Source organism: Pseudorca crassidens, chromosome 5, assembly GCF_039906515.1.
Source record: "Pseudorca crassidens isolate mPseCra1 chromosome 5, mPseCra1.hap1, whole genome shotgun sequence".
Taxonomy (NCBI): Eukaryota; Metazoa; Chordata; class Mammalia; order Artiodactyla; family Delphinidae; genus Pseudorca; species Pseudorca crassidens.
This window is the reverse complement of record NC_090300.1, coordinates 80,572,345-80,584,734: the sequence shown is the minus strand read 5'-3', so window position 1 is coordinate 80,584,734 and position 12,390 is coordinate 80,572,345. Positions and strand designations below refer to the sequence as shown.

Sequence of the window (12,390 nt, the reverse complement as noted above, 5' to 3'; positions counted from 1 at the left end):
TTCTTCCCCAGCTTTAGACCTAAAGGGTCCGTCTGAGGTGCTTTCTGTGGGAGGTGACACTGGAGTAGCCAGTGTAAAAGGGTCTTGGCGCCCAGCAGCTATGCTACATCAAGGCACCCTGGGTGCGAACAGTCCATTCTAAGGGCTCGGGTGCGTTTCTGAGACCAGAGCTGAGGTGTGCTTACACTGCTTTGTCCAGTTGATTGTTTAGAAGCAGCTCCTGGTGGCTCTGCAGGTTCCACGCAGGTCCCACAACAGCTGCACAGCCATGGGCATCGCCCTCAGCCGTCCCAACTTCAGCTTCCCCGAGGGTGGTACAGCCACGGACCTCACAGCGTGTAGGACTATGGGACCACACATGTCCCCACGACGGCAGCTGCCCACCTTCGGTCCCGCCCCGAGAGGTCACCACAGGGTAACCTAGGAAATTCTCCTGGTCGAGGTTTCGGGTCAGTTTTACCCGAAACTTTCCAACAGGGAGGGGCCCACAGAGGTGGCAGGGAAGGCTGGGCATCCACTCCCCTGGACATCTCATCCCACCGTGGTGATCCCCAATACCTTCCTGTGTGTGGAAAGGCCGAACTAGCAGAGGCAGGGGGATGGATGAGATGACTTCTGGAGGCCCCTACCAAGCTGAGGATTTTCATGTGGAAAAGCTATCGTGTCAACACATTAGCAGAAAAGACACCCTTTTTTTCTCTCCTGGCTAATTTCCCCTTTACTCCTTCAGCAGTTAGATTCAGAACGCTCAGCTGTTCCAGATTTGCTGTCTGAGCTGCAGAGTGAAGACAGAAACTCCATCGCGAGGGCAGAGGGATGCTATTTTCAAATGCTTCATTAGGGTTTTTAAGAGGAAGAAAGAAAGCCAGATGAGGGGTGAGGGAGGGGTGGAGGGGGGTGCCGTCAGAGGACGGGAAGGAAGGCAGCACAGCGGGGGGAGTGCTTCTGTCTCAGCTGATCTGGATTTGACAGGACCTGACTGCTAGGGCCTCTGCCCTGACTGCCCTCTACCCCTCAAGGTTAAAATGCCACGACCCCGGGAGCTTGTGCCCTGCCCTGTCCAGAGCTACCAGCATCAGCCTCGAGTCAGGCCAGACTCTATCCTAGGGCCGGCCACCAGAGTGGGGCGTGGGAAGGCTGCTGTCCTTGGAGCTCGCATCCAGGACTGGGATTTACGGAAATATTTCAAACCAAATGAGGGGTCAGAGAAAATACCCGTCTCGTCCCCATCTCTTCTCTAGGTTAAACTGGCCCATCTGAGAGCTCCAAACCCTGAAAGGCCCCAGATGGCAGGATTTAGGGCCCCCCCTCTTCTCTCCACAACCCAAGAATGTGAAATACCAGCAAACGAAAGTCTCATCCAAATTAGGAAGCGAGTGGCTCTGTCTGCCTGTGAGTGTGTGCCGTAGGGGCTGCTTGGGGTTTTGGCTTGCCCCTCGGGTCCCTTCAAACACACAACGTTATCAAGACTTAAGTTGTTGACCCCAAATCACATCCCGTCACTGCACACCCTGACCTGAACCTAAAATGCTGCTTCAAAGGCAGTTCTCAGCCCCAAGCCTCTGGTCAGCCCTAACCCCAGTGCCCCCATTTCCAAGCCTATGATGGGAGCCTTCTCTGGGCCAAAGCTGGGCATTAGCCCAGGCCTGCTCTGAGGAGCCACGCCTAGGGGTGCCATGAGGGGGCTCTGCCAGACAGATGCCGAGATCTGGGAATGCGCCTGGGGGACCAGGCACCCACCCCTGTCCCCCAGCCATGGAGTGTGGCGGGCACCAATCCCGTGAGTGAGGGGCACAGAGAGTGGCCTTTCCCACCCAGGCTCTGGGCTACTAACACCATCAACAAGCCAGGGCTCCAGGAGCTGACGGTGGCTGGGACAGAGCTACCCTTCCTCCCGGCCCCAACCGTGTTACCTTCTTGGGAGAGGACAATGAACTTGGTAGTCTTGAGCGTCTTTCCATTCAGGGTCCAGGTGATGGTGGCCGGGGGGTCGGAGGACACCTGGCACTGGAGCAGCAGTTTCTCACCCTCCACCACACGGAGATCTCGTAGCTTCTCCTTGAAGGCTGGGGCTGTCCCTTGGCTCTCGGGTCTTTTTTCATTATCTGTGGCCCCTGCATGGCCCCTCTTGCAGTTCACATCATTCTTAACCTCCTTAAGTTCTTCATTCCCAGCTGGTTTTGGGGCCTCGGATAACTTGGCATTGCCCAAGGGTTTGGGGGTCTCAGCCGACTTGACATTGCCCAAGGGTTTGGGGGTCTCAGCCGACTTGACATTACCCAAGGGTTTGGGGGTCTCGGCCGGCTTCGCATTGCCCAACGGTTTGGGGGTCTCGGCCGACTTGACATTTCCCAAGGGTTTGGGGGTCTCAGTCAGCTTGGCATTGCCCATGGGTTTGGGGGTCTCAGTCAGCTTGGCATTACCCAAGGGTTTGGGGGTCTCAGTCAGCTTGGCATTACCCAAGGGTTTGGGGGTCTCGGCCGGCTTCGCATTGCCCAAGGGTTTGGGGGTCTCGGCCGGCTTCGCATTGCCCAAGGGTTTGGGGGTCTCGGCCGGCTTCGCATTGCCCAAGGGTTTGGGGGTCTCGGCCGGCTTCGCATTGCCCACGGTTTTCAGAAACCCTGAAGGCTGGGCATTGCCTACAGGCTTGGGACCTTCTGCTGCCTTGGCATTCAAGGCTTCAGAGCTGTTACTGCCATTCTCTGCAGGTAGCGTTTTCTTACTGCCCAACACCGAGCGGAAACCTGGGGTGGCAGGTTTTGGAGGTGGCACCTTCTCAGGCACAGGGGTCTTGGGGGTCCCCTTCTTGGCCAGGACAGAGCGGAAGTCCACCTGCTGGGGGCTATGCACCTTCCGCTCTTCCTCTGACACGGTCTTCGGCTTCACCTGCCGCTGCAGGTTGGCGCGGAAATCCATCTGCTCGGCTGGGATCTCCTTCAGGTCCTCTTCAGACAAGGTCTTGGTACTCACCTTCTTGCCCAGGAGGTCGCGGAAGTCCAGCTGCCCCACCTCCTGCTGGCGGATGGCCTCCTCGGTGTGCTGCCGCGTCTCCACACGCCGCGTGAGCACCCCACGCACGCCCTCGCCGTCTCCCTCGTCGGGCCCGCCCTGCCCTCCTGCTGGCCAGCCGGGCCTCAGGCTCCCGTAGCCGCCACCGCCACCACCATCAGCGCCGGCTCCCCGGCTGCAGAGGCCCTCACCGCTGGCAGGCTCCCTTCCCCTGCGACCAGTGAAGGGAAAAAGGAAAGTAGCAGGAGGAAAAGGGGCTGGGTAAGAAAGAGACGTCGGGGAGAGCACATCCCCAGGGAGGGAAGGAGGGCGGGGGGGAGGGGGCTGGCCAGGCCGTGTTTATAGAAGGGAACTGTGGTGAGAGGCGCTTGCTTGCTTCGTTGGTTGTTACATCGGTAATGACTTCAGTAGCCTTATAAGGGTGCATGCCAAAAAAAAATAAATAAATAAAAAATTTCACCCCCCTCTCCTCCCCGGCTCTCCCTCCCTCATCCCCCTTCCAATCTCTCCCTCTTGGCTCGGGCAGCCTCTCCTGGAGGATACAAACAATCTGGGGCTGCTGGGCCTGGCCTGCTGGGACCAGGAGGAAGGTGGGCGGGTGGTGGCACGGGGCCTGGCTGGGCAGCCCCTGGGTGGTACTCACCGCAGGACAGCTCTGGCAGGGCTGCTCTGTAGCATCAGTGATACCTGGCAACTGCATTCACCAACCCGGTTCCTGAAGAATTCAAGGGATCAGTACAGATCAAGAGGCTTTCTGGGCCAAGGGCCTGCCCAGCCTAGGGCTGTGAGGAGGGCGGGGCAGGCAGGAACTTGGCCCTGGGCTGGCTGGCTGACCCCAGGGAAGACAGGACCCTGGGCTAAGCTGTGACCCTAACACACCCACACCAGACCTAGATTTAGGGCAGGGCCCTCCCCCACTTTGGTCACGCTTTATTTTTCCAGCTCTTGTTTAAAAAGAAAAAAAAAAAAAAGAATCTTCTGGGCAATAGCTACAGTAGGCATCCAGAAGTAGGACTACTTTTATGTAAGTATATTACAAAAATTATACGATCAATCCATCACTCAGTCAAGGAAGAGTGAAGACTAACACAGCTAGGGGCTGGGATGGAGCCCCTTGGTCTAGACTGTGTGGCCCCGGTCAGCCTGCGCAGTGACCCTGAGTCTGGCTCCATGCTCCCTTAATACAGAGGTGGTTATTCCTTCTCCTCACAAGGTGCCCCTACCTGTAGATTTGTACTGAGCAGCAGCCAGTAGGGTGGGATGGGAAAGTTACAGGTCTTGGATTCAGGTAGACCCAGGTCCCAACCCCTTCCCCTGCTAGCCAGCTCTGTGAGTTTAGGCAAAATTACTTAACCTTGATGAACTTCATTTTTCTTACCTATAAAAACAATGCTGGGCTTCCCTGATGGTGCAGTGGTTAAGATCCTCCTGCCAATGCAGGGGACACGGGTTTGAGCCCCAGTCCGGGAAGATCCCACATGCCACGGAGCAGCTAAGGTCTCCCTCACCTGCTCATGAAATGAAAATACCCTCCAATCCCTACCCATCAGCGAATGCCCTCAGATCAGAACCTTTCGTATTAAAAACCTAACAGGTATCTCCCTACAAGGGTGACCCATTTTCTTCTCCCATTGGGTGGAGAGGGCTCCGGATTCTTCAGCCCATTGTTAAAGCTCTTTATGACCAGCTGAGGCCCCTCTGCTCAGGAAAGGGGCTGCAACCAGGCTTGCTGTGCTGGGCTTACAGCAGATCAGCCCTCTGACCCCACAAGGCTGCCACCTGCTGGCATTTCTGGGCTCTGACCAGCCAAGAAGGTTCTGCTCAGACGAGGGGAAGTGGAGGGGCAGATCTGAGAGGCAAAGGTGACTCTGCCTGATAATAACCACGTTGTATGCAGCACCTTCCAGCCTTCATGACTTGCAGCCACTATCTTTCTTCTCCCCACACAGCCCAGTGAGGCTCAGAGCACTGCTCTGCTCATTCACTGCAAAGGGAAGAAAGGGAGGCCCAGGAGTTTCCGGGATGCAGTGTTGGGCTCTTGGGGTCTCACACTCATTCCCTGCATTTGGCCATCTTACTTGCACTTCAGGGGCTGACACATGCCCCAGACCCTACCGTAGACACAATCCATCTCACCTACTCATGGCAGCTCTGAAAGGTTGGGGTCAGCATTGTTTTTCGTTTTGTTTTTATTTATTTATTTTTTGCTGCGTTGGGTCTTCGTTGCTGCACGTAGGCTTTCTCTAGTTGTAGCACACAGGGGCTACCCTTCGTTGCAGTGAGCAGGCTTCTCATTGCGGTGGCTTCTCTTGTTGTGGAACACGGGCTCTTGGTGCTCGGGCTTCAGTAGCTGTGGCACGTGGGCTCAGTAGTTGTGGCTTGCGGGCTCTAGAGCACAGGCTCAGTAGTTGTGGCGCATGGGCTTAGCTGCTCCGTGGCATGTGGGATCTTCCCGGACTGGGGCTCAAACCCGTGTCCCCTGCATTGGCAGGAGGATTCTTAACCACTGCACCATCAGGGAAGCCCAGCATTGTTTTTATAGGTAAGAAAAATGAAGTTCATCAAGGTTAAGTAATTTTGCCTAAACTCACAGAGCTGGCTAGCAGGGGAAGGGGTTGGGACCTGGGTCTACTTGAATCCAAGACCTGTAACTTTCCCATCCCACCCTACTGGCTGCTGCTCAGTACAAATCTACTCCGGGACACGTGTGTGTGTGTGTGTGTGTGTGTGTGTGTGTGTGTGTGTGTCTCTGTGTGTGTGTGTGTGTGTGTCTCTGTGTGTGTGTGTGTGTGTCTCTGTGTGTGTGTGTGTGTGTGTGTGTGTGTATCAACTGCAGGCATGTGGGCTCCACCTGATGGGCACCTGTGCCTGCAGGCCCATGTTTGGGAACGTGTGTTATGTCACCCCCACATGGACAGAGAGCTGAGCATGTGTCCCGTAGCTCTGCCGATGCATGTGGGTATCTACCTTGCTTTGCCTGGCCTCCCTCCCAATGGAGGACCAGCTCCGGGTCAGGCCCCAGCAGACCACTGTGTGGCAGATGACTCTTGAGGGTCCCGGGGGGGGTCACTGTTCACTCCTAGACACTGGGACCCACATGACAGGAGGAGAGGTTGATCTTTCGTGCTCCCTAACCCTCCTCTCACCTCCTGGTCACCTTCCTCAATGCTCAAGCTCTTGGGGGTGCAGATTCAAGGTTTGGGGAGTTTGAGGGCCCAGGGTGCTCCTGTGCTCCACAAACAGCAGTTAGGTGCCTCCTCAGTGTCAGGCCCTGGGAAAGCTGGGAGGCCCTCAGAGCATCCTGAGAACTCAGCACAGAAGGCTAACAGGTCTTGGGTCAACCATGGGAGGTCACTTGGGGGTGAGGCCCAGCCCCCTGGCACCCCCCTTCTGCCAGGCTGCTGGCCAGTAGAGCCCACTCTGTTCCCGCTTTTCTTTCAAGCACAGGGTACGGGGCCTGGGGTTGGCGTGGGGCAGGACAACAAGATGCCCAAGGGCCATGTTTTCTGGGGAGCCCTTTTCAATACCTCCTCAGCTGAGTTTCCTCCTCTCACAAGTAGCACACAGCCCAGGTGCAAAACTCAGGAGCAGACACTGACCAGATGGCCCTGCTGTGCCCTCGCCAAGCCCCTCAGAGGCTCTAAATGGTGGGGTGCCCTGACCCCCAAGCTGGAGTAAGCTCTATCTCCCCATGGGGGAAGCAGGTAAGCACTTCTGTTGTTTCCTATTACCTGCCTTGAAGGAGGCAGGTACAGGTGGCCTTCCCCTTCGTTGCCTCACCCTGAGGTACCCAGGCAGTCTGAGGGGGCAGATGGGAGGAAGAGAACTTGGGATACCATGGCTGGCCCACTATGTATATCATTCCTTGGCATGGGGGTCACTATGCCTGCAGCCACAAACTTAAGTCTCTGCTAGACTTTGAAGGCTAATCCTGGGTTCTTCTGGAGCCTGCAAAGGTCAGAGAGGCCTGTTGCCTGGAAGCCACACCCCAGATAATCTAACCAGCTGATCAGCCTCTTCGGCCCTCTTTTTTTTTTTTTTTTAATTTATTTATTTGTTTATTTTTGGCTGCGTTGGGTCTTCATTGCTGCGAGGGCTTTTCTCTAGCTGTGGTGAGCTGGGACCACCTCTTTTTGCGGTGCGCGGGCTTCTCATTGTGGTGGCTTCTCTTGTTGCGGAGCACGGGCTCCAGGCACACAGGCCTCAGTAGTTGCAGCACGCGGGCTCAGTAGTTGTGGCTCGCGGGCTCTAGAGTGCAGGCCCAGCAGTTGTGGCGCACGGGCCTAGTTGCTCCGTGGCATGTGGGATCTTCCCGGACCATGGCTCGAACCCTTGTCCCCTGCGTTAGCAGGCAGACTCTTAACCACTGCGCCACCAGGGAAGTCCCTTTGGCCCTCTTTGGTGCCTGCACATACTGTATTCAGTTACAAAGTCAGGCCTGAGACTGAGGCGCGACCCCCATGTACAGCCCAGGTGCTGCCACAGAGGACATGCGGCTGTCGCCCTGTAAGCTGTACCCTTTACAACTAACAGAATCCTTTGTGTTCCCTGCCTCCTAAACCCTGAATAAGAAGCCCCAGTCTTTGGTTACAAAGCCTTGGACGCTGTCCCACTCTGAATCACCCACCCCTGGAATGGATTTTATATGTAAAATTAGTTTAAAGAACTAATTTCCTCGCAAGTATCAATTTTTGAAATATTTCAGCTGGAATTTGGAGCTGACTTTTTGACATTTCCCCTTTTAGTTCAGAAGACAAGGGCTAGGGGAGGGAAGGGGAGGTAGAAACCAACCACCCGTATGTACCCCCAACTTCAGCAGGACAGAGAGTACCTGTCCCACCCCCACCCTCAGCCTGGCTTCCTCCCAGCCTCCTAGTCTCCCTCCTTGAAAGGCATTCTGTCCTGGGTCTAGGTCTGGTTTCTCTCTAGGTCTGGGTCTGAGAAAAGCCACAGGGCAGCGGGCCCCCTGGCAGGCCTGGCACACACTCCCCAGGGCAACTTTCCACGGACTGGCTCCTTCTCACTGGGGACAAAGCCAAGGCCAGGGCAGCAGCCTCCCAAAGGAATGAAGAGACTGGACTCTGGGGAGGGAAAAGGGGCAAGGGCTGCACGTGTGGGGACCCTAGTGCGATGTCCCAGGCTTCCCAAGTTCCCAGTGCACTGAAACAACGAATGGAGGAGCATCTGATTTAAAGACAGAGCTAGGCTTCCAGTCTAGGCTCTGCTACTCACCTTTGGGTGGCCATGACCCTGAGGCCTCAGCTTCCCCCATTATTAAACAAGGAGGTGGCTAGATAACTTCTAAAGTCCCTTCCAGCTAGGACAGTCTAAGTTTTACGACTGTCCCCAGCTGGGCCCAGACAGTCTGCCTGCTGACCTCCCAGTGCAACCCTCCACTCCGGCCTGGCAGACTTCCCACAGCCTTGCTTTGTTCTTTCCTACCCTCTCGTGCTCAGCCTATCCAACGAGACTTTACTCATTTGCCCCAGAATCCCACAAAAACCTCATCTCTTCTAGGATGTCTAGCTTGATTACATGAGTATTATCTCAAAGCACCACTCCTTTCATACAGACAAGCTCTCTTCTAGCATACCATCAGCTTCCACTGTTTGTACTGGCCTAGAGGAAGAAGGAACGATCTTCTCTCCATTTTGGAGGCAGATCGGCCTTCCTGATAATAAACGGTTCAAACACAAGGCAGAGGCCGTTGATGTGTTCTGAGCATCCTGCTGCTGGTGGTAGGATGACCAGTCAGCCCATGAACATCTCATCAGCTGACCACAGACATGTCATTAGCTCAGTTGAGGTTTGCTGAGCCTTGCCCAGCTAAGTAGAATTCCCTAGCAGATCCAAAGATGCCCAATGAATAATAAACGGGTATTTTCTTAAAAGTCACTAAGTCTTGGGATGATCTGTTATGCAGCAAAAGCTAATGATGCAACTATAAAGCACATGCCCAGAAAGGACCCAAGCAGACGGAGCACACGCTGGGTTTTGTCATTACGGTAGGAACAGTGCTCCGTCATGGCAGTAGCTTTGCCCTATTGCTACAGAGCTCAGAGACTTGAACATGATGGGCTCAGCACAGGGAAATGATTGATCCAGGAGAGCAAGCCCCTTGCAAAGTGGCCAGGCACCTGAGCCAGAGCAGTCCAGCCATCTTCAGGACGTGGCACAACCTGTTTGCAGAGTCCAGGGGCAGACAAGTGCTCTTCTTCAATGCTAATACCAACCCTAGGGGCTGGCGTTCTGTCTCTGTCAACCCAGGGTTGGCATGGAATTTTAAGAGTTAGAACATTTTGAAGGTAGAAGAACATTTCTGGATCACATTCATATAACAAATAGTTACCAAATGCTGACTACGGGCAGATACTGTTCTAGGCACTGGGAACACGGCAGTGTGCCTTCATGGAGCTTACCTTCCCATGTTCCCTAGAAAGACCTTGAAACGGAGGAAGAAGGAATGGGGAGAGTTAAGGTCCCTGCAGTGGTTTTAAATGTCTACAAATTCTTTGATACTCCTTTCTCCAAGAGGTGGAACTTAATTCCCCTCCGCTGGAGTATGGGTTGTACTTAGCGACTCACTTCTTGCAAAGAGAGTGTGGCAGGACTAATGGTGTGTGACTTCCAAGGATAGGTCATACGAGACACTGCAAGTTCCAACTCGTTCTCTCTCTTGGACCACCAACTCTGGGGAAGCCAGCTGCCATGTCATGAAGACACTCAAGCAGCCCTAGGGAGAGGTCCACACAGCCAGGAGCTGAGGCCTCCTGCCAACAGCCCTGTGAGTGAGCCATCATAGATGTGGACCCTGCAGCCTCAGTCAAGCCTTCAGAGACAGCAGCCCCTGCTGACATCTTCACTGAAACCTCACGTAAAACCCTGAGCCCAAACTCACCTAGCTAAGCAGCTTCAAATTCCCGACCCATACAAACTATGAGAGTATAGTTGTTTGTTGTCTGAAGCTGCTATGTATGGGGGTAATTTGTTACTCTGCAATAGATAATGAATACATTCCTTCTATCCTGCTGCTTTTCCAATTTGAATCCATCTTCCCTCCTTCATAGTCTTCATATACCAAATAATGGGGGAACAAAAGCCAGGATGTAGTAAGACAGAGGACTCTGGGGAACCGAGCTCAGAGAAGGCTCTCAGTGAACCTCTGTTGTATTGAAGTGGAAAAAACAAAAGCAGAAGCACCAATCCTGCACTCTCTTTACCTTGAAGCCCAACCCCACGTTACTTTGTGACTCCTCTGGCTTCCCAGTCCCAGGTAGGGACTTTGCCGGGAGGTAGGAATTTGGGGGGTAGGGGTTAAAGGAGGTTGGCAGGTCATGCAGACTCACTTGAGCAGGATCTCATACTGGCCGGCATGCCAGGGCTGCACGTTCTTTAGAACCAGGGTGAACACGTCCTCATTCTGTAGCACCTCGAAGTGGCCAGCGTCTCTGGAAAGGGCTTTGCCGTCCCGGAGCCAGTGCACGGTGGGGAAGGGGTCCCCAGCTATGGCACAGGAGATGAGGACACTCTGGCCCAGGTAGGCTGTCACTGAGCGGGGCTTGCTGATGAACCAGGGCTGGATGCCATCCTGAGGCTCTGAAGTTAGCAGAGGATTGAGTTAGAGAGGGAGGCCTTTCAGCAGAGAGCATTCACTCAACTCCCCATGGCAGTGAAGGTCGGAATACAGAGTGTTACCCAAAGAACAGCTTGTCCAGAAATCACTTTTATTGAACATACAGGTAGAGCACATACTTCTCATGGCAAATCTGTCTTGGTTACTTCTCACAGGATAATATTAACATGAACTTGTATATCCAAAGCATGGGGAGGTTGTCCAGAAGGTACAGGGGCACTGGGATAGGTGCCAATGATCTGCATGACATGTGTATGATTAAGGGTTGTCACTTGCTTCATGCGTGCTTAATTTGTCTCTGCTCTTAAATATGGGTTCTCTCAAGGCTAGGACCATCATAGGCCGTAACTCATCTGTCACTGCCAAAGCGTTAGTGTGTTAGGAGATATCTCTCCCAGCACTCTCCGAAGCTTGACACCAGTACCCCAGAGAGGGCAGGAGCTTCAGAAGGTAGGGAGAGGAGGACCCACTCAGCCACAGCCCCAGATGTAGGATGAGGAGCTGCCACTGGGGCTGGGGTGGGACCCAGGGAGCGTGGGGTCCGTGGTGGGGACAAAGTAGACTCACATGCTTTTCTCGCCTCCAAATCACCTTTGGAGAGACCATGGCAGCAAAGCCTCCCTGTCCCTGCCCCTGCCCCTGCCCGCCACTGGTCAGCGGGGCAGGCTCACCTTGCACTGTGAGCATGGCCTGGGTGCGGACCTCTCCTGCGCTGTTCCAGGCTTCACAGGTGTAAGTGCCCGTGTCCTCCGGGAACACTTCCTGGATACAAAGGCTGTGCTGAGTGCCTCTCTGTTCAAAGTGGAAGTCCTCTGACTCCTGGATCTCATTCCCGTTGTGAAGCCAGATGACCTCAGGGGGTGGGTTCCCTGAACGGGGAGGAGAGGCAGGGGAGCTCATCAGGGAGGTGCTTCCCTGGGCTGTGCAGCAACTCTACTTAATACTATGACGTTGTATTGCATAAGTTTTCCCATCCATAACATATTCTAACCCTATCTATCTCAAAGGTTCACTGGGAGGATTAAATAAATGAATACCTCAGCAGCCCACTAGAAACGCTGATTAGAATAGCATCTGGCACAAAGAAAGTACTCAATCCATGTTCATTGTAATTACTTAACAACGGATTTGGGGAAACCAGGAAGAATCCAGAAGTGAAAAACATTACTTCAGAGATAAAAGAGGAAACCTAGAAGAACGGTTTTTAAAATTAGAATTCAAACTGCTTGATAATGCTGAGTGGTAGCTGGATCAGTGGGTTCCACAGTTTCCTGCTGTGCACACCTCACACCTTGTGTACATGTCCAGGCAACGCCATGGGGACTTCACAGAGACTCCCTTGTCAGTCTTCACCAAGGGAAAGCTCCCTTAGCACTTCATTTTGCTACCATACAAATGTTGTCCAAGGGTGAAGATGGGTACCAGGCTTTCCCGATGGGTACCAGGCTTTCTAAACCCAGCTCATGGTGGAGAGCATTTTCACTTTTACTAGTCTACTTCCCCAGGTAGCTTCTAGCCATTTGTTTGGGCATAAAACAATGGCCACCTGTGAGGGTTTCCTCTGCAGAAAGAGCTGAGCCATTGCACTCTGCTTCCAGGGGAGCAAGTCCCCGGGAACGGCTGCTGAGGGAGGCTGCGTGGTATCAAGCTCTTTCAAGGACGGAGGAGACCACCATCTGTCTCTGATGGGGTAGCCAGCACGTGTCTGGAGGCCAGGTGCAGGGTGCCTCTGATTTCTATCAACTCGA

At 54.1% G+C, this 12,390-nt stretch overlaps 1 protein-coding gene across 15 annotated transcripts in view; it reads right to left on the bottom strand.

The window, feature by feature from the left end:
- MYLK (myosin light chain kinase) overlaps positions 1-12,390 on the bottom strand; it is a 265,973-nt gene that overhangs the window by 74,903 nt on the left and 178,680 nt on the right. For all 15 annotated transcript variants that reach the window (XM_067738675.1, XM_067738679.1, XM_067738673.1 and 12 more), the window contains 4 exons: positions 11,314-11,511; positions 10,356-10,605; positions 3,653-3,724; positions 1,914-3,220 (listed from right to left, as the gene is read on the bottom strand). In XM_067738675.1, the coding sequence (XP_067594776.1) occupies positions 1,914-3,220; positions 3,653-3,724; positions 10,356-10,605; positions 11,314-11,511 (1,827 nt within the window). The remainder of the gene's footprint in view (positions 1-1,913; positions 3,221-3,652; positions 3,725-10,355; positions 10,606-11,313; positions 11,512-12,390) is intronic.